General features: G+C 42.4%; 5 protein-coding genes across 9 annotated transcripts; 2 read left to right on the forward strand and 3 right to left on the reverse strand.

Annotated features, from left to right (window-relative positions):
• Nucleotides 1–545: 545 nt before the first annotated feature.
• Nucleotides 546–4785, reverse strand: LOC114449687 (procollagen galactosyltransferase 2-like). Its single transcript, XM_028427508.1, has 12 exons — nucleotides 4544–4785; nucleotides 4215–4325; nucleotides 4014–4131; nucleotides 3805–3939; nucleotides 3518–3722; nucleotides 2608–2727; nucleotides 2255–2328; nucleotides 2071–2177; nucleotides 1371–1503; nucleotides 1143–1270; nucleotides 851–1057; nucleotides 546–762 (listed from the first exon to the last, which is right to left on the reverse strand). The coding sequence occupies exons 1-12, from the start codon at nucleotides 4783–4785 to the stop codon at nucleotides 546–548; spliced, it is 1797 nt and encodes a 598-aa protein (XP_028283309.1).
• A 730-nt stretch (nucleotides 4786–5515) lies between these two features.
• Nucleotides 5516–11206, forward strand: tsen15 (TSEN15 tRNA splicing endonuclease subunit). Of its 4 annotated transcripts, XM_028427061.1 has the most exons (5): nucleotides 5516–5675; nucleotides 5750–5831; nucleotides 5986–6121; nucleotides 6213–6426; nucleotides 11186–11206. In XM_028427061.1, the coding sequence occupies exons 1-4, from the start codon at nucleotides 5610–5612 to the stop codon at nucleotides 6385–6387; spliced, it is 459 nt and encodes a 152-aa protein (XP_028282862.1). In that variant the 5' UTR covers nucleotides 5516–5609; the 3' UTR covers nucleotides 6388–6426; nucleotides 11186–11206. The 4 variants fall into 4 exon arrangements, with proteins under 4 accessions (XP_028282862.1, XP_028282861.1, XP_028282863.1 ...); XM_028427060.1 differs by lacking the exon at nucleotides 11186–11206 and having other exon boundaries at nucleotides 6213–8524; XM_028427062.1 differs by lacking the exon at nucleotides 11186–11206 and having other exon boundaries at nucleotides 5756–5831; nucleotides 6213–8524.
• Nucleotides 8078–13059, reverse strand: LOC114449418 (uncharacterized protein C1orf21 homolog). Of its 2 annotated transcripts, XM_028427065.1 has the most exons (7): nucleotides 13003–13059; nucleotides 12676–12889; nucleotides 11521–11659; nucleotides 9735–9814; nucleotides 8850–8920; nucleotides 8713–8776; nucleotides 8078–8214 (listed from the first exon to the last, which is right to left on the reverse strand). In XM_028427065.1, exons 3-7 carry the CDS (start codon nucleotides 11609–11611, stop codon nucleotides 8176–8178), a joined length of 345 nt encoding a protein of 114 aa, XP_028282866.1. In that variant the 5' UTR covers nucleotides 11612–11659; nucleotides 12676–12889; nucleotides 13003–13059; the 3' UTR covers nucleotides 8078–8175. The 2 variants fall into 2 exon arrangements, with proteins under 2 accessions (XP_028282866.1, XP_028282865.1); XM_028427064.1 differs by lacking the exons at nucleotides 12676–12889; nucleotides 13003–13059 and adding an exon at nucleotides 12329–12401.
• Nucleotides 13060–13084: 25 nt separating this feature from the next.
• sec22ba (SEC22 homolog B, vesicle trafficking protein a) lies at nucleotides 13085–14937 on the forward strand. The gene is made up of 5 exons (XM_028427057.1): nucleotides 13085–13273; nucleotides 13623–13732; nucleotides 13900–14060; nucleotides 14140–14286; nucleotides 14373–14937. Exons 1-5 carry the CDS (start codon nucleotides 13199–13201, stop codon nucleotides 14525–14527), a joined length of 648 nt encoding a protein of 215 aa, XP_028282858.1. The 5' UTR covers nucleotides 13085–13198; the 3' UTR covers nucleotides 14528–14937.
• Nucleotides 14938–15111: 174 nt separating this feature from the next.
• imp3 (IMP U3 small nucleolar ribonucleoprotein 3) lies at nucleotides 15112–17562 on the reverse strand. Its single transcript, XM_028427058.1, has 7 exons — nucleotides 17317–17562; nucleotides 17087–17194; nucleotides 16245–16319; nucleotides 16079–16158; nucleotides 15919–15970; nucleotides 15714–15786; nucleotides 15112–15582 (listed from the first exon to the last, which is right to left on the reverse strand). The coding sequence occupies exons 1-7, from the start codon at nucleotides 17451–17453 to the stop codon at nucleotides 15556–15558; spliced, it is 552 nt and encodes a 183-aa protein (XP_028282859.1). The 5' UTR covers nucleotides 17454–17562; the 3' UTR covers nucleotides 15112–15555.
• Between the last annotated feature and the right edge of the window lie 614 nt (nucleotides 17563–18176).

The following is an 18176-nucleotide window of genomic DNA, read 5'->3' on the forward strand; positions in this document are numbered from 1 at the left end:
TGTGGAACTAAATTATTGCTGCAACAAAGCTGTTTTGATATTTATATTCTCAGGTGTCTTACATTTTAAGCATCGGGAGTTTCAATATTTCCCGTGCAACACCGAAGTACAAGCATGTTTTTATTTCTTTTGTTATGCTGATTAATTTATTACGTATCAAAGAGCGTATCATTTGCGTGGCTTAATTATTCTTTTCATAACTCATTTTGTGATATGGAACAGTACTAATATTAAAGGGTTCCAATGTTTGCTTGAACAGTGCTTTTTTTTCAATAAAAACTCTTAAGTTGCTTATTTTGTGTCTGAGTCTGCGTTTTAAGTTCAAGCAAGTAATGTATAAGTTGACAACACATAGCATGGCTAATATAGAAAGACACCATTTACTCATTACTGCACTAAAATACTGTAATTTTGACTTCAATTGAATTCAACATTTTTAGCTGTTTTAGTCTCTTATTACTGAGAAATCTTACTTTTTTGAATGACACAGTCTGTTATTTGTCCAACTGGATCTAGATAGGTGGTCTGAATTACTAGCTGTGACTTCACAAACTCCAAGGCTCTGCTTCCTCCTGCTCATGCCTGTGTTTGGGTGCGTCTCTGTCCCAGTCTGTTTCTATTTTCTCATCATCCCAGATGGTTGAAGTCTCTGTGTCACTGAAGTAGCCGGGCTCACCGGTGTAGTGTGTGGGGAAGAGCAGCAGAGGCTCCACTGAAAACACCCTCAGGTCCCTCTGCTCAAAGTACCGCATGTACTCCTGTCTGAAGGGGTAACATAGAGGACATTAGGCTGAATCCAGAGTCGTCTTACTGCTGTGTAAAGTTTTGAAATTCAGTATGTGGGACTCACTCGGGGTGCTTGTTGAACATGACAGGTAGGAACTCATCAACAGGCAGCATTTTATTCAGGGGTTTTGCCTGCAGGAGCTTCTTGGCACCACTCAGTGACAGGGCGTAACCCAGGGTCCAGTATGAGTAACCTGGGTGCACAAGGTTACGAACTCCTTTCACCCAGTGGTCTGGTTGCTTCGCCTGCAGACGCTTTCGGCCTACATATCTACAGAGACAAGGCCAGCCACTAGGGAAGCTTAAACACTGACAGGCAAAATGGATATGCTGAAAAGGTGGAGGACATTTCTTACATGAGGTCCCACTCCAGTCCTGCTTCCATCACACTGTTCATAATGGCTGCCAGCCGGCTGTAAAACCTGGGCTCAAATCTCACATCATCCTCCAGGGCAAGCACCAGCTGCAGTTCCTGCTGCACCACCTAGAGGGCAACACATGACAGCCTGTTGGAAAATGTGCCCACACTGTCCCAGCTTTGCTGTCACCAAATAGTCACAGGTGAACAAAAAGAAGCGCTGCACCTGTTTCCAGATGTTGTAGTGGCTGAGGAAGCAGCCAATCTCCCCTTTGGTCAGCACACGCTCTGAGTACGGGTCCTTGTACCCAGGCAGCATATCTATACCCATAGACTGCAGCTCAGAGGAGTTCAAGGCTCTGCAGGAACAATGCATGTTTGCCCATTATCAGTGTAACACATGGTAAACACTTCCTGACCTGATTTGGTGAATTGTTTCTAACAGCATTAGGAAGCTTGTTAACAAGGTCAAACCCCAACTGTAATCCTTACATTAGCTGACTATACAGAACATACAGTATATAATGACAGCTCCACAATGTTAATATATGTAATTAATCATCATTTTATAGCTCTCTGTGTTAGCCCTGTGGTAGAAGCTGTCCAGGGCGTTCTCCACCTGTCACCCATTGACAACTGGGATAGGCTCCAGCCTCTCCCAGCATGGCACTGGATGTGATTTCCATCAAATTATTTCCAGAAGAATTATTGACGATGATCCAGTGATTTGTAATATGGAAATGTGTGACCACTGCTGTGTGTCCCTGTCATGAGGTCGACTTTCATTTAAATTCTGTTAGGGTAATTTTATTGAGCGGTTTCAGTTCAGTATAATTATAGCTGTAATCAATGAGGTCTTAAGTATTTTTGACACAATTGATTTTTTTATAGTTTATATTTTCAGTGATCTCCACTCAGTATCATACTTGCCATCCACAGCTTCTGTCAGTGTAGCGTTGATGCCCAGGACGGACAGAGAGCTCAGCATCCTCTCTCTTCGATCTGAGCGCCGCTTCAGATTAATGAGAAAAATCTACATGTGTAGAAGCATCAAAGGTTCATTCATGCAGCTGAACATGTTTCATCTGATATTTAAAAACATGCTGGTACCTCATCAAATCCCATCTTTCCGGGTTCTTTGGGTGCAGTGTGCACATACTGTGATGGATCCATGGTGTAATCAACTGAAAATAAACAGCAGATATCCACTTTTCAAAGGAAATACAGTAAAAAATGGACAGTCCTTTGGTTTCACTGGAATCAGTTTGGTATGGGAACATGTGAAATTCTCCGATAAAAGGAAGACGAAATGAACTGAGGCAGAGGGATTTGGCACAAGAGTGAGGAATGTGTCATGACCCTGAGAGTGAATGAGACTAAATAGTGAGTACAGACTGAAGACAGGGAGCACTGTAATCCCTCCTGTTAACCACATTATATTTCTAATTAGAGTAAGTGCTTACTGAGGGCCTCTGTCAGCGTGTGGGCAAAACTCTCCTCCTCTTCTTTCAGAGTCTGGTCCTGTGCGAGGGGCACTGGGAAATATCCATAGTGGTCTTTGTTGCACACATACATCTGAACACCTGCAGCAGTGAAAATGGAAAAAAAGGTTTACATATTCATACATTTGCTTTTATTTGTGTTATTTTTATGTGTATGGTTTCCCAGCTTTTATTTTATTTCATGTGTTCTGATTTGATTTCATGTTTTGATTTGAGCAGTTTTTTTCTCTCCTCTGTTCTCTTTGTCCTCTTGTTTCCTTCTTTCTTCTTTTCTCTGTTTTTCTTTCCTTTTGTTCTTTTTCTATTTTCTTTGCCTCCTGGTGATTTTTCTCCTCTTTGTCTTTGCGCTCTCGATCTTCTTCTACTTATTCTCTGTTTAGTTATGTTTTGTTTGGTTTGATTTGATTTCTCTCCTTCTCTGACATGGGCACTTCACTCCTAAGCTGAAGACTCTTTGAGTTGGAACTTTTCTCCAAAGGAGGCCATTTTCATTTTTAGTAGAGTAGAGTTTTTGGTAGAGTGTGATTTTCTACAGTACTTTTTTGTTTACTATAGTTTTCCACAGTACATATTTTTTTTTTTACAGCAACTCCTTGAATGATGTATTTTCTATATAAATACACAGTCTGTTACTGTAAACTTTATTCTGGATGACTGTGGATTCCACAAGTATTTTTTACAGTGCATGGTGTGTATGTTCATGTTGTATAGAAATGAATTAATAAGAAATCTTGTCATGACCATAAAAATCTATATGACCATTATTTAAAAGTCTTTTTTAAATTAAGTATTGCAACCAAGTCAAAGCTTAAAATCTCATGAGACATAAATTCAGCAGTGTTTGGGCATTAAACATCATCTTAGTTCTGACCTGCTTGTCTTGCAGAGAAAGCAAAAGCCATGATGTCATCCAGATGATAAGGGTACTGGGGGTGAGGAGGGTAGAAGGCAACTTCCTGGCTGGCTCTGCGCCTGAGGTCCACTAGGTATGTGGAGTGCACCATGGGGACAGCAAAGCAGCCCTGCCGCTTCCACTTACGAATGGGGATGTACTCTGGGGTTCGTCTGTAGTAGCCCTGCATGCAAACCCAAAGACCCAGAACCGTGACTGTGCTGCAGCTTTTACCCACTATAATGCACAGGAAGTGGTCTGTCTACCTGCGGAGTGATGCCACACCAGAAGTTGGAATAAAGGCTTTTAGATTCCAACATGGGTGCCACAATTGTCAGGTTCTCAGCTATCATGTCATTCAGCACATGGCGGTTTGTAAGCAAGTTGTCACTGTCCACAAACTGAACAGGGAAAGAAGACAGAGATGATGCGACACATTCTGACAATTCCTTTGTGTTAATTTTTACTGTCTCACCAATATGTAGTCTGTCCAGAGCCGCCGGGCAGCTCTGAGGGCTGCCTGCTTTAACTTCATTATATGCGTGAACCGAGAGTTGGGCCAGTGCTTTGGTCCTTCCTCATCTGCAAACGAGCTGACAGGAAAAACATAAGCTTCAGGAAAACATCAGGCAGGTTCACATGAAATGACATTAAGATGGTGGCCTCAGAGATTCACCTGGGTTGCTCTGCAGGTCTCCACTCCACAGAGTGATACAGGTGCTGCACTCCTCTGAGCCACTCCTGGAGCATGGCTGTGCTGTTGTCCATGCTGTGGTCAGAAGCAGCCCTGAAGTCACAGAGGACATTACCGAACACTGATCTTTCTTTCTTTCACTTGCCTGAGAGGTTTGTTTGCTGATAAATGTAGAGACTGTAATTTAATGTTTTGTTACTGTTATTTTATGTTTCAACACAATTTTAGGATACATTATTACATTTTCTTCAGATAGACGAACATATTTTCAAAATCAAATCAAGTCGACGAGTTAATAGAAGCCTTTTTACCAGATGGCGATGCGGTCCTTTGGATAGTCCAGTCTGTCAATGCATCCTAAGAAGTACGGCAGGCTGTGCTGTGCATTGCGTGCGAGAATGGTGATCAGCACTGTGGGCTTCAGCAGGGAGGACTCAGGCCGAGCAGGCTGGAGGTGCAGGTCAGCTGCCAGCTCCTCTGTGCTGGTGTGCAGGAAGAGCCTTCCTGCTAAAATCACAAAATACAACCTAAATCCCACAAAGTCAAAATGCATATTTCCAACAGGGCAACTGTACTGTATGTGTCTGCAGGCAAGGATGAGTTCAACTGAGGGACAGAGACAGTTTCACACGCACATGATGCAGAGAGGAAAGTGAGGAGAGAGAGGAGAGAGAGAGAGAACAAGTCTGTATTTTGTCTCACACCCACTACCAGGGTCACATAGTCTGATATGAATAATTTTGTTTTCTTTGGTCAGTCTGCAGTCTATCTTTATTGAAATCCATCTGGGCTTTTTTTGCACTTTCTTGCTTTTGTTGAGTAGTATTGTTCTGTTCTTGTGGGACTTTATTTCCATAAATGTTTCACTGGGCCAAGTGGAAACTGAAAGGGCACAAAATGGGTCTAAAATGTAATGACAATGGTGCACAGGACACCACACACAGCAAACTGTGTAACACCCACCCAACACTCACCTGCTCCACGTCATCAAATGCACCATTTACTCTACAGTTAAGCTCTTCACATGTCACAGTAACATGAGTGGTAAAACTGTGGTGCCGTTCATCCACCAACAGGTAATGCTATATAACCATTAACAGACAGAAATAAAAATAGGAATGAGGAAGTGTTTTTATGTATTATATAAATCTCATTGTAGGAATAAAGACAAAGTGAGTGGAAAGGTCAGATCCTGACTGGTGACTGTGCGGAATAAAAAAAAAAGAAAGAAAGACAGAAACGTTTCCACCCGGACGACTTTTGATGCTGCACGCCGGCAAAACCTAAAAACACAACAGAAGCCATGCTGCGGTAGCGGCAGTGTGTCCGACATTAGACTGTTGTTACTGAGTCACTGTTCCTGCTTTAGTGACGGAAATGTCGGGAGCGTCAGACAGAGCAGAGGCGTCCGGACCTCCGAACTGGATCCTCCATCATCCGGCGGTGAGTGCGCGTGTGTGTGCGTGTGTATGCGTGTGTGTGTTAGTAATAGTAACCAGCGGCTGTTCTCGTTTCAGTACCAGCAGATGAAGGATCTGGAGGTTGCAGACAGCGCGCAGGTTCACGCAGCTTTTCTTGTGTACATGGATCTTACTGAGGGTGAGTGTGGACACTTTATAGGAGCCTGAGTTCTTATTTCTTTAGAAATATTGCAGCAGAGAAGAAGTAGTTTCATTAGTTTTGATGTTTGAGGGCTGCGTGCACATGTAGTCTGTGCTGTGTCAACTCTCTCTGTGTTTCTTCATCTCTGCAGTGCGTCAGTGGAAGGAGGTGTCTTGTGTGAAGAGTCCTGAGCTGCAGTTGGTTCTACTGGAGGCGAAAGAGAAGGAAGGAGGGCCTGTCCAGTCCGTCCTTCCCCTGCCCGTTCACCGATCTCTGAATCACAGAAGGTAATGAGACGCTGGAGACGTTCCCTCACTTTCACTCACCACAATCTACTTTCCTTTGTGTTTCACAAAGTTCTCCCTCTCTGCTGTGCAGCATACGCCACGTGTTGGACAGAGGCTTTCCCATGTTGCTGTGTGCTGTGGCGTCAGACTCCACCCTGGTCTACCAGAGGATGACGGACGGGTTGGTGACGCCGGACCCTCCTGCGGGTTCTTTTCAGGATATGGGACGCCGACAACACCGCAAGAGACGACAGAAGCAGCACTGAGCAGCTGAGGCTGAGGAGAAAATGAATCATAAGAGCGAGGTTTGTCTGTGAGCTACACAAACAATTAACATGAAGACAGACTCACAATATGAAGAACAGTGGCCCTCATGGTGGTATGTGAGCATCAAGCCCACCCTGGAAGTCCTCAGGCTACATCCAGTCAAGGGTAGTGCAGAGACATTTAGCCTTTTGAGTTGTGACCCATCTTTTCTATGGGTTTATGTGAAGATAACTTAGAACAAGTGTCTTATTTCGAAGGGATCGGACAGTGAATCCATTCCAATAACCAAAGCTGAGCGGGTGGGGTGTGATTTGAGTTGAAAGGAGCAGAGCATGTGTTAATCTGTGTTTGTCCTCAGGTGACACATGCATCAGATTGTTCAGCTGTGTCTGACTCCACAGTACTCAGTGGTTCTGTCACCTCTTTGTCATTAGCTGATTCACTTTGCCCTCAGCGGGCCTCACTGCAGTCCATCTGAGATTGATTGTGTCTGTTGTGATGACAGAAACGGGGAGACACTGTTGAGACACTTTTGTGTTGTTGCACTGGCCTGTTTTAGGTCTCACCAGTTGCACGAGTTGAAGTTATTTTGGTCTCATTTTAACAGATTTGCATGTGTGAATTTTCAATTTAGGTAAAAGACTTTAAAAACTCAACAGAGTGACAGAAACTTTGCCGCCAATGACTCTTTCTGCATAGATTTGATGCAGAATCTGGGTATGTCTGCCCAAGCCGTAGACTTATCCTGGTACCTCCAGGTACACAAGCTGAAGAGACTGCACTTAATCCAGACTGTGTGAGACTGTCCATACATTTATGTAATCTAGTACAGCTGGTGAATCTCCACTGTGAGGACAGGAAGTGCCACCAAAACAACAACAAAATAAAGTAAGTGTATGCAGAAATCACCAGCCTGAGTTGCCCTAACAGGACTGCAGACATATTACCGAAAAAAACACTTTTTATTTTTCTAGAAAACCAAAAATTTAACATACAAACTGAACATGATGATATAACACTGGTGAGCGAAATATATAATCAGACTTATACGTGACATTGCAGTGTCCGTCTTATAGGGTAACATAGAATAGATACTGAAGCAGGGAACAATCAGTAACCCTGGTGCATGTGTGTGAGTGCATGTGTCACTTTTTAATGGTGTAACAGTGTCTTAATGAGAGGAGGGACTCGACTGTTTGAGACAAAGATTACAACACTTCAACCCTGAGCCTTATTCAACATAAATACTCTACATCAGAACAGAAACAAACATGGACAGACAAACGCACTGTGCTGACCAACATAATGTAGAAAAAAGAGGTTCAGACTGTGTCTTGGAATGCAGGAAGTTTCCAACCCGTTGACTTGTCAAGGGAGGCGTTCAAGGATGAAATATTCATAAGGATGCAAAGACGTTTTTATTAGTCAGCGTCCTCAAGAGCGCTTGTCGCTTCTGCTGTCAGTTATATGTTATATTGACAGTATGTTATATGTGACAGTCATATACTGTATTGACCTTTTATCTCAGGGGTAGGGACAGAAACGCAACAGCTTCACCCTTCATTAAGGAAGTATAGCTCTTCTCTCACTGTGGAGGAACCCCGGATTCGATTTTGGTAGTAATCTGTCTTTGAGCAGATCAGACGAGCAGGAGGGCAAAAAGGTGCTTGTTTCATGTCAGTAATCCATTCTTCTCAGCGTGTCCTAACGTCACATCACATGGTCTCACATGTCCATCTGTAACACTGGAATGAAACACTAGTACTGGCGGACACACAACCACACAGTTATGTCATATCCTCCTCTTCTGAGCAGTAGTCCCGGCCCTGAAAACACAAGGAGCACACAGAGAGGCGTAGCCTGATCAGCCCAGTCAATACTCTGATTGAAAATAAACAAAATAAACCACGGTTCAAATTAAAATATGTGTCTTTATTTTGACACTAACACTGCTCCCTTCATTCAGTCACATAGATTTACTAAATTTACTAAAAGTAAGACTTGCAAGCCACTCTGTAACTCTTATGAAATATTTTTAGCCGTGGATTAATTCACATTTGGGGCTGTAGTGAGTATTTCCGGCAGCAGGATGGTGCATGTGGGATAATCTCAAAATAAACTCCAGTTCCTGTGAAACAGCATGACTCACTGAGTTCTTTTTTATATATAGTTTTTGGGCAACAATGGAGCTCCAAAGTAATAAGACAGTTCAGGGTTTTATTCTTGCTTTATTTTAAATACCTGCACTGTTGGATTGTATTAGGCATGAGTGTGTTGTCATTATGTCATTAATCAGTCACTGTTTTACAAAAACCGGTCTTTACCTTTTCAATTTTCTCATCCAACATCCGGAAGAACTCCTGCTGACTCTCTGAGGAGTGGATGCTCCTGCGAGGAGGACAGTACAGCTTGTTAGAGGCTCACACATGCTGCTGTAACGTCACTAATAAGTCATACTCACAGAATCTTCCCATTTCCGTCTGATCCCGTTTCATCCATGTGTTGACTTTTACCAAGGAGCGCACTTTTCTCCTACATGACAGAGACAGGAATGTAGATAAATAGCTGTTTTACCCTCCATTATAAAGAAAAATGTAAACGCAGCATGCATATGTTCCAGGTGCCATCATCTGAAAAGTGCTTTCACCAGTTTTTATTGGCAATAATGTGTTGATGGATTGTAATGTAACTCAAGGAAATTTGGCAAAGTGCGGTTATAAATCGCAGATAGCTGGCTAAGCTTATAACTCACCTGCTTCACAACCAAAATGATTTCTTTATTGTTTAACAGCATCAAGACTCCTGAGGGTGATTTAATTGGCTCACTTTAAATCACTTTAACATCTAATGCTATTAGGTCAGTATTAACCCTGCTCTCTGATGTTTAATGACTTGCTGATCACCAGCTTGTTACTAAAACTTTTTTATTGTACTCATTAGTGAGGAATTGTAAGACCAATGTGTACAATGACTTGCTAATTATAAGACTATATGATAGTCACACAGAAATGTGCTCGCACATGTTGAGCCCACGTGTAAACTCAACAGGGTGTGGCTGCTGTTAACTGAACAGTCACATACATTTTGTCTGACATGAAGGTGACAGATCACGATCAATTAAACAGCCATTTCTTAAAACATTGTTTTAAAATGATTGATTAGATCAGATTGGTTGTTTCTAAGTTAGGGCCGTGTTACCGTATTAATATGCAAATAAATGCATCCTTTAAAATCTCCTCATGTGACGACTATTCATAATAAAACAAAATGACTGGATTTGCACACACACAGAACATTAAACATTATTATAGAGGAAAATATAAAGAACATAAGAGGAATTACGCACTGTGCTGTCCTGGCCGTCCACTCCTGCCTCTTCTCCACTGATGTACTTGACTTTCTCCACTCCTTTCATCTTGTACTCATCTGTGACAGAGTGAGAGACAGAGAGGCAGAGAGGAGCAAGTCGTCTCTTATTAATACAGGATGGCAGTGGCAGGCACACAGAGGACGACCCACTCTGATCAGCACGGTCCTTCGAGGATAATAGTTCTCACAGTTCAGTACTGGGCAAAGTAATTATGTGCTCGAGTTCTCACGCGCCAGACTAAATCCTCTCTTAACAATGGTTGGCAAGATGCAAACACATGAGCTGTCAGCCTGATTCTCTCCATCTTTTCTCTCATCTCACTCCCACGCAGTTAGAAAAGAGGCAATGTAACCACAGCATAGTAAGGACGATCATAATACACTCATGCTGTGTAAGGCAGGTTACTGTCCAGATGTAGTACTATAATGAGAAGCGAATCTATTGACATTAAAGCAGTGCTGTGCATGCCATAATATAGATTATTGACAGGAGCCTCACTTCATTCAGGAATCAGGGAAAAGAGTGATCTGTGTGACTTTTGACCATGGCTTGAATTTGAGTGGGCTGGTGTGAGCATCTCTGAAACTGATGACCTTCCTCGGCATGTGTGGCGTAAAAAACAAAACACGCGCCGCGAGCAGCAGTTCTGTGTTTACTGATGTGAGACGTCAAGAAGATAAGGGCCGAGGTGATTGACAGAAAACAGCTATGGTAACCAGAAAAACACCTCGGGCTGAAATCTCACCAAACATTGACAACATCAGGTTCCAATGACATTTCTGCTGAGGCTGCTGAGAATCCAAACTGCTGCTGCTGGTGTGACGATGGCGGGAATGTTTTCTTGGCACAGTGTGGGCTCTTTAATACCAATCAGTCATGGTTAGAATACCACAGTCTGAGTGCTGCTTCTGACTATAAATGGTCACAGTTCAGTGTCTTCTGATGGCCGGCTCCAGCAGGATAATGCCTGATAATGTCACAAAGTGCAACCTGCTTTTATGAACATGTCAATGAGTGGACTCAGTTGGCCTTCAAGGTCAGCAGACTGGAATCCAATAGAACACATTTGTGATGTGGTGGAACACAGCATGAATGTGCAGCTGATAAATCTGCAGAAATTATGTGATGCAATAACGTCAATAACTCCTTTGACTTTTCCCTTGTTTGTTGTTTGTGATGAGCAAAGGACAAAACGGGTGTGGTGGGGAAAAAAAAGGAGGACCAGAACAACCCAGTCAGCAGGATCATTTGTTGTCATTATGGCTTTTCTGCAAACCACAGATATTTGCACTCTCAACATCTCTCAGCCTATATATGGACAATATTTCCAAGCAAATACAATAGAAGTGGGCTGTAATAAACAATTATGTGGATGAATATTCATCACTTTATTTCAGTAATTCACTAACACCATTTTCTTATTTTAGCCAGATTTCATTCCAAAGGACAGCAACATCTTTACCAATGAGCTCATTGACTTCAACAAGGTGGGATCATTGTATCAATATGTGCATGTTTATGTATTAATATGAATGGAATGAACTTTGTCAAATCTGTAAATCCGACTTCATGCCGTCCATCCTACATTCTTACTTACATTCCTTCTGATTGTTGTTATTGTGTGTTACCCTATCAGGCCAAGTAACATCGTTACATCCTGAAATAAGCGTATTATGGCCTTTAATATGGTGGATTATTCTGGGATTCTGTTAATGTAGCAGCCACATTATGCGTGTTCCTATCCCAAAGCAGACAGACTCACCAGAATGGAGGTCCCCGTTGCTGTAGGATTTATTCTGGCCCTCCTCACCGTTGGGCACGGCAGACACCTGCTTAGCAGAGGTGCAGCCCATCTCCTTCTGCTCTGCTCTCCTCCTCAGCGCTGAGCATGACAGGCACACCTGTGGGGACAGGCAGCAGAAAGTGGTTAGACACGTTTGGATCAGCAGCCCCCCCCCCCCTTCACAGGATAGAAAAACCCCTGAAACCCCACAGGCAGGCGTCTGATTACGTCACTGGGCAGCTCACCTTTAGCATCTGTGTGTGATACAGTAAACAAGTCTCAGTTTCATAAGTGAAAAAATCCCCCGCACTCCATTATGAGCATCACTATTTCCTTAATCAATTACTCATGAAGCGCCACACCCGGCCATTATAACCTGCAGGTCGCTCAGTGTGTTCTTTAATAAAACAATAATATGGAGGCTTTACCCAGGTTGTGAATTACGCACACGCCGGGCTGAGAAAACACCAATCACAACGTGCGCACGGCGGTGCCAGCTGCACCGCAACAATAAGGCCTTTCATGGTGTTTCAGGGTGCCACAGTGCCAAGCCGCGGGGTCATTTTATCAGTGAGGGGGTTTCTGCAGAGGATTAAACAGGCTGCGCGCAAGTGTTCCCATCTCCGCGATATCAGGCACGACAGCCCACTGGTACCAAATGACTGATCCTTGATCACAGACTTAGTGTTTTGTATTATAGGCTCTTAAAACGCAGAGATTCGTCCCCATATGGCAGACTGAGCGCACAGCTGCGAGTCAGCTGTTCCTGAACCATCACTGTCCTCACCATTGGTTCCAGGTTGTTCATCTATCCAGATAAAAGCCGCCGCTGCGTCCCGTAAATGGTGCATCACTACTCTACAGTGGTGAGCAAGCAAATTAACCAGAGAGATGAGGCACAAATGCAATATAAAAAAAGGTTAAAGCTGCGTAATGCCAGCCATCCTCTCATGTTACAACACCGCAGAGAGGAACAAGAAGAAGGGTCTTTACACAAATAATGACAAAAGATGCTAAAAGCGCAGCCATTCCACGGCCAGCAACACCGAGACTATTCCACACAGACAGACAGAACCACATCAACAAACAATAGCCCACACTGGGGGGAAAAACGTTATTATTGGACGAGATTACCTCTCTGGTGTATCCATGGTTCAGGTGTCCGTCGGCTGGTTTCTGTTCAGAGAGGCTTTAGTCCAGATGGAGGAGCCAGCCAGACTGCATCTGCATCTCTCGGCTCAATACAGGCATCAGCAGTGGAGACGCAGTCAGTCCGTCTGCCAGCTGTCTGGTCGGACTGCTGGAGCTCATGGCCTCATACTCTGTCAAAGTGATAAAATAGCGCCGGCTGGTTGGAAAATAAAGAAAGGATTCAGACGATGAATAATGCTGAGGAAGAATACAAAACATTAAAAAAAACCCATCCGAATTGTGTATGCGATTTTGAATGGCACACCATACCTCATTAATGCGACGGAAAAAATGACTACGGAATCATTTGCCACTAGTTGTTAGCCGGACCTATTTCACCGGCGCACCATGCACTTCCGTCTAACGCATTACCTCGGCGTCACCAAAGTTAACAACAAAAACATACAAGTTTTAGAAGTCCACTGTTCGACCAAACAGGCAGCTGACAGTACTGATATTGATCAGTATGATTTTACTAACAATGGTCGCTCGGGTAGCGGACGGACTGCCGCTCGCTGCGTCCATACAGGAGGACGAACAGGTTTGAATGAATGCTAGCTCCATGTACACGCCGAACTCCAGTCAGATATTGTGATGTTTAGCGACTGTCGTATTTTTGGTTGTTTACGGGAACCATTAGTAAATAATACTCGAAACATAGTTAAGGGTGTCAAATACTTGCAGTGATCATTTACCAGTGTTGTAAAAGTAATTCTGGCTACCATGCGTTTATTATTTTACAGGGGACTAAAGTAATCGATTCAACTGTAAATGTCCTGTCAGCTCCAAGCAGAGCTTTTTTGTTTGAGTGCTGAAGTTGATGCAGGTTCCACAGCATAATGTCATTTAAAATCGGTCTGCTCCAAGATGTTTTTGCTTATCTTTGTCAGTCAGGAAGAGACCTTCAGCACTACCAGAGCCAGGCCAAGCAGCTGTGCCGTAAACTCAACGCTCAGAGCCCGGACCGCTGCACCCTGGAGGCCGGGGACATGAACTTCCAGTAAGGCAATACAGAAATGACTCTTCCATTTTTGAAGGTTTATATCATATGTATGGTTTTATACCTGTGGTTGACATGCAGTGATGCTGAACAGATAACTATAACTACATTTTTCAACATGTTAACACACCACAATAAATTTAAATATATAATTGATGTGCTTTCAGCTCTTTAATAGCCCATGGGGTTTGCTACCTGTGTCTGTGTGAAGCTTCCTTCCCCAAAAAGATGGCGTTTGCATACTTAGAAGATATCCACAATGAGTTCTATGACCAGTATGGAAAAAGAGTAGCCACAGTAATGAGGCCATATTCTTTCATCGAGTTTGGTAAGACGAGGAAACACAATTTCTAGTGTTCACACTCATTGTCTACACAAACATCCAAAAATGTGACTTTCTGTTCCAGACACCTACATCCAGAAATCGAAGAAGTCCTATGTTGACAGCAGAGCTCGAAGGAACTTTGGCAGCATCAACTCAGAGCTGCAGGATGTCCAGAGAATTATGGTGGCAAATATTGAGGAAGTTCTGCAAAGAGGAGAAGCTCTTTCTGGTGAGGATACCAGCGTCAAAATGCAGGCAGTTGGTGTTTTTTTTAATGTGTAATTTATATGAATATTTTTGATTTTTCTTCCTCAGCTCTGGACACGAAAGCCAGCAATTTGTCCTCCTTGTCAAAAAAGTACCGGAGTGATGCCAAATACCTAAACACCCGCTCTACTTATGCCAAGGTGGCTGCTGTGGCAGTATTCTTCGTCACGCTCATCATTTATGTGCGTTTCTGGTGGCTCTGATGGACCCGACCACCCCAGGACTTTGACACTACGAAGGTGTTTCCCTCTGCATTTGTTGTTGTTACATTTCATTTATATACCAGGGTGCCTTTGGGGTCGTACATAGTCTGTCCATGTTGAGGTTTTTCCTTCTACGCTTCATTCAGCTTTGGATTGGGTCATGTCTCATAGGATGAAAGCTTAAGTTTCAGGTTTCGCTGTTAACCGGAAAAATCACAAACGGGACTCTGAAAAGTTCTTATGTTTACACACTCATACTGGAGCTTTGGTCTGAGCTTCAGCACTGAGTGGAAAACTTGTATGTGTATGCAATGCAAAGTCTTACAACTGCGATGACAACAATGTTTATTGTTTACAAAGTTTACACACAAAAAACCTTGTTTAACATATTAAATATTTATCAAATTGTATTTTTTTTCATGACACCTCATGAACATAAGATATGACAAATGGCTTGTTACAGTCCTCCATTTATAATATATACACAATTTTCCATAGTCAAACACACTAACCCTCGTAGTTCCTGTTCACACAATGTTCACGTGTGATAATCCTGTAGTATCATATAAATCCCATATTACATATTAGTGACCTTCAAAATCACATAATTTTGCACTGATGGTGCCTTGCATGTTGTTACAGTTGTCAGATTTCAATTATAATTTTCAAACACCAATGGGTGTGATGGTGAACACTATGAAACGTAGTAATCCTCCCGTCCTCACTGTTTCAATTTTTCAAGCTCCTAAAAGACCCTATGAACATCCAGAGACATCAGGGCAACAATTTTTTTTCATCCCCCTTGACAGACTAAAATGATAATTATGGATGGTTCACCTCACCTTTCTCTAGTTTATACAGTGTGGTTTTCCCCAAACCAGTGGTACAATACCTGGGCAGGACCAACACAGTGTGAGGAAAAACAAATGTAGTCAAGTGAATATTTGAGGAGCTCCATAAGATTCAAACTGGTGAGTCCTGTGTTCAGTCATTCAGTTAAAAAGCAGAGTTCTTGTTTCTGTCCAGACTTATGCCAACAGGTCAAAGTCATCTCTCTGCAAAATAAATAAACAGTGATCATTTACACATCAGACTTTTTCCAGCAGCCAGCAAAGTAATCAGCAGGTGTTTTATGATTCAAACCCCACACAGACTTTTACAAAAGATGTCTTGAAAAATCACTCACCTCCTCGTTATAATTCAGGACGTGCTGCTTGATCTTTGAGGAATCCACCCACGTGACAAAATCCTCCATATTTCTAAAAATGTTGCAGTAAAAGTGTCAATACTTGATTATGTATATTTATACTATCTTTAATACAATGGGCTTTGCTGCAAATAGTTTTTGTACAGAACAAAACTGAGAATATGGAAAAAGCCTGGAAACCAACCTTGTAACTAAAAAAGCAGGATCTGTAACAATGTCTGGCCCGACACGCACATCTGGGACTGAATCAAGGACAACACTGCAAAACAATTCCTACTCTTGGACACAGACAAAGAGATACTCGACAACAAATTGTGCAGACAAAACAAACTGCTGGAGGATACGTCCTTGTTCGATGAACGTGATGGCTGTCTTCAGGTTCTGTGCCATGTGAAGTTTCAGCATGATGGTGGGCAGTCGTCTCCTGCAGGAGTCACACAGTTGTCAGGTACATTAACTGGCCGGCGATGGAAGGCTGTGTCAATGAACTGAATTAAGTAAGTAAGTTACCTGCAGAATGCAGAAGCTGAGACTTTCTCTGTGAGGGACAGATTCTGTTTGGTGGGGATGAGACCGATGCTGTACCTTATGTGAGAAAACAGCACGGTGTGATGTCAGTAAGCGTTAAGAATGAGCAGTCAAGCTCCTCCAGAGTCCCCTGGCATGGACCCCCGTCTTTAGATCACTCCACAGATATTCAATTAGATTAAAGTCAGGGCTTTGTGCAGGCCAGTGAAGGTTGTTCCTAACTTAATGAAACATATGCTTTGGGTTGTTGTCATGTTTGAGGAGAAAACAACGACCAAGACCCAATTTTGCTGCCAACTGCTTTAGCTTTTCTTACACTATATTCTCATATCTTTTTGTTTTCATGAGTCCTTCCACCCTGACAAGCTTCTCAGTTCCAGATGCACTGAAGCATCCCCACAGCATTATACTTCCACCACCACTGTGGAAAATTAGTTATTTGGGTTGTACGCCTCTCCTTTTCCCCAAAACAAATGCAACAATGTTAAAACATAGCACATAACAGTGTTTTCTACTATAGCTAAACAAGTAGCTATTATACAATTAGTTTGTCTGATTTCTCGATAGAAATACTGTAAAAAATGTGTGAAAACGTCTTTTCTCCAATAAACAGTTCCTGGGAAACATTTGAAAGATAGAGTTGTCATTCTATATTTACTGTATCCCATATTTATAGGAGCCAATCAATTAAATTACTGGTAATATACTAAGAACATATTATTTTATCACCTACAAAGATACAGTAGCTAAATCCAGACTTCCATATTATCTCTTTTAAACCTGCGTTTACTGCGCAGCAGTGAATATAACTCTCAGGCACTCACAGTTTTTCTAGTAGGCGATGTGTGCTCTGGGCTCTGAAGCCATCTTTCTCATCCAGGTCTCTGATTTTCTGAGCCAAATCTCTGATGTTTCTGCTCAGCTTGTTGTACCTGACACACCAGGGGTGGAAACAAATAATTAACGTGGTATCCTGAGTTTTATTATTCTCCATCCTAAACAAACAAAGTTAAAACATGCGCTAAATCTCTGAAATTAGCATGCTGTTACTCACTTAGCGTAGTCCTCTCTTTTCTCGATGTGAAACTTCCGCAGCACTTTAACCTCGTGCAGGTTGTTGTCCACCTCCCAGTTGATGAAGTCTACTTTCTTCAACAGCTTCTGTTCATGATACTTTAACTTACGAACCATTTTCACTCCGTTTATTAGCGAGTTACTCAAAAACGGAGCACATCATCCAGTGCAGACTCAGGAGGAAACAGGACTCACGTGGTCGCCCTTCTTCTTCTTCTACTGAAAGTTTCCGCCGCTAACAGCGCCATCTACCGCGCAACAAAGGTAAACATCACCCATGAATACTCCCTCTATCTTTTTGTGTCATAACTTTATATCCGCGATTTTAAAACTCATTTTTCTTTGAGATGAAGATGGACTCGTGCGGAAGAGGATAAGGGCCACTGAAAAAAAATATTTTGACTTTAATCTCAGAAATTTGAGAAAAAAGTCAGAATAAATTTTCATGACATTTTTTAATGGCCCTAATCCTCTTCTGTAGTGCCTTATTATTTTTCCGTTTGATGCTTATTTTTCAGAATAACGTCATACAATTTCATAAAATTTTCCACCACTTGATTAGCTTGTTCTTCACCCTCTTTCTTCTCTTTTTTTATATTCTTCTATATATTTTTTTGCGCAGCGTATCTTCAGCATACATTGGCCGATTTCAACCATTCAACTATCAAAATGTTCATCTCACAGAGGAGATTCCGGGTCAACTTAAAGTTTTTTTTCAAATATCAAGCAATTTCGGTGTCATTTTTAAAATCGGAGTCTATGAGAGAGCCCTTTAACGAGGGTCATCTGCCAAATGTATCTCCTCCTACAAATTTTAAGCTACAGACTCCATTTTAGTCT

This window comes from Parambassis ranga, chromosome 17 (genome assembly GCF_900634625.1).
Source record: "Parambassis ranga chromosome 17, fParRan2.1, whole genome shotgun sequence".
NCBI classification, from domain to species: domain Eukaryota; kingdom Metazoa; phylum Chordata; class Actinopteri; family Ambassidae; genus Parambassis; species Parambassis ranga.

What these genes read in the sequence shown, in the direction of transcription:
- LOC114449687 (XM_028427508.1), bottom strand. Translation starts at nt 4,785, where the DNA reads ATGCATTTTGACTTTGTGGGATTTAGGTTGTATTTTGTGATTTTAGCA. An exon ending in TTTCTCTGCAAGACAAGCAG is followed by an intron (nt 2,728 to 3,517) that starts GTCAGAACTAAG and finishes TCACTGCTGCAG; the next exon opens with GTGTTCAGATGTATGTGTGC. An exon ending in GAAAGATGGGATTTGATGAG is followed by an intron (nt 2,178 to 2,254) that starts GTACCAGCATGT and finishes CTACACATGTAG; the next exon opens with ATTTTTCTCATTAATCTGAA.
- tsen15 (XM_028427061.1), top strand. Translation starts at nt 5,610, where the DNA reads ATGTCGGGAGCGTCAGACAGAGCAGAGGCGTCCGGACCTCCGAACTGG. An exon ending in GGATCCTCCATCATCCGGCG is followed by an intron (nt 5,676 to 5,749) that starts GTGAGTGCGCGT and finishes TTCTCGTTTCAG; the next exon opens with TACCAGCAGATGAAGGATCT. An exon ending in GTACATGGATCTTACTGAGG is followed by an intron (nt 5,832 to 5,985) that starts GTGAGTGTGGAC and finishes TCATCTCTGCAG; the next exon opens with TGCGTCAGTGGAAGGAGGTG.
- LOC114449418 (XM_028427064.1), bottom strand. Translation starts at nt 12,349, where the DNA reads ATGAACAACCTGGAACCAATG. An exon ending in TGAACAACCTGGAACCAATG is followed by an intron (nt 11,660 to 12,328) that starts GTGAGGACAGTG and finishes CTGTCCCCACAG; the next exon opens with GTGTGCCTGTCATGCTCAGC. An exon ending in TGGATGAGAAAATTGAAAAG is followed by an intron (nt 8,215 to 8,712) that starts GTAAAGACCGGT and finishes TTGTGTTTTCAG; the next exon opens with GGCCGGGACTACTGCTCAGA.
- sec22ba (XM_028427057.1), top strand. Translation starts at nt 13,199, where the DNA reads ATGATTTTACTAACAATGGTCGCTCGGGTAGCGGACGGACTGCCGCTC. An exon ending in CCATACAGGAGGACGAACAG is followed by an intron (nt 13,274 to 13,622) that starts GTTTGAATGAAT and finishes TATCTTTGTCAG; the next exon opens with TCAGGAAGAGACCTTCAGCA. An exon ending in AAGAGGAGAAGCTCTTTCTG is followed by an intron (nt 14,287 to 14,372) that starts GTGAGGATACCA and finishes TTTCTTCCTCAG; the next exon opens with CTCTGGACACGAAAGCCAGC.
- imp3 (XM_028427058.1), bottom strand. Translation starts at nt 17,453, where the DNA reads ATGGTTCGTAAGTTAAAGTATCATGAACAGAAGCTGTTGAAGAAAGTA. An exon ending in TCAGCTTCTGCATTCTGCAG is followed by an intron (nt 16,159 to 16,244) that starts GTAACTTACTTA and finishes TGACTCCTGCAG; the next exon opens with GAGACGACTGCCCACCATCA. An exon ending in TCCTGAATTATAACGAGGAG is followed by an intron (nt 15,583 to 15,713) that starts GTGAGTGATTTT and finishes TTTATTTTGCAG; the next exon opens with AGAGATGACTTTGACCTGTT.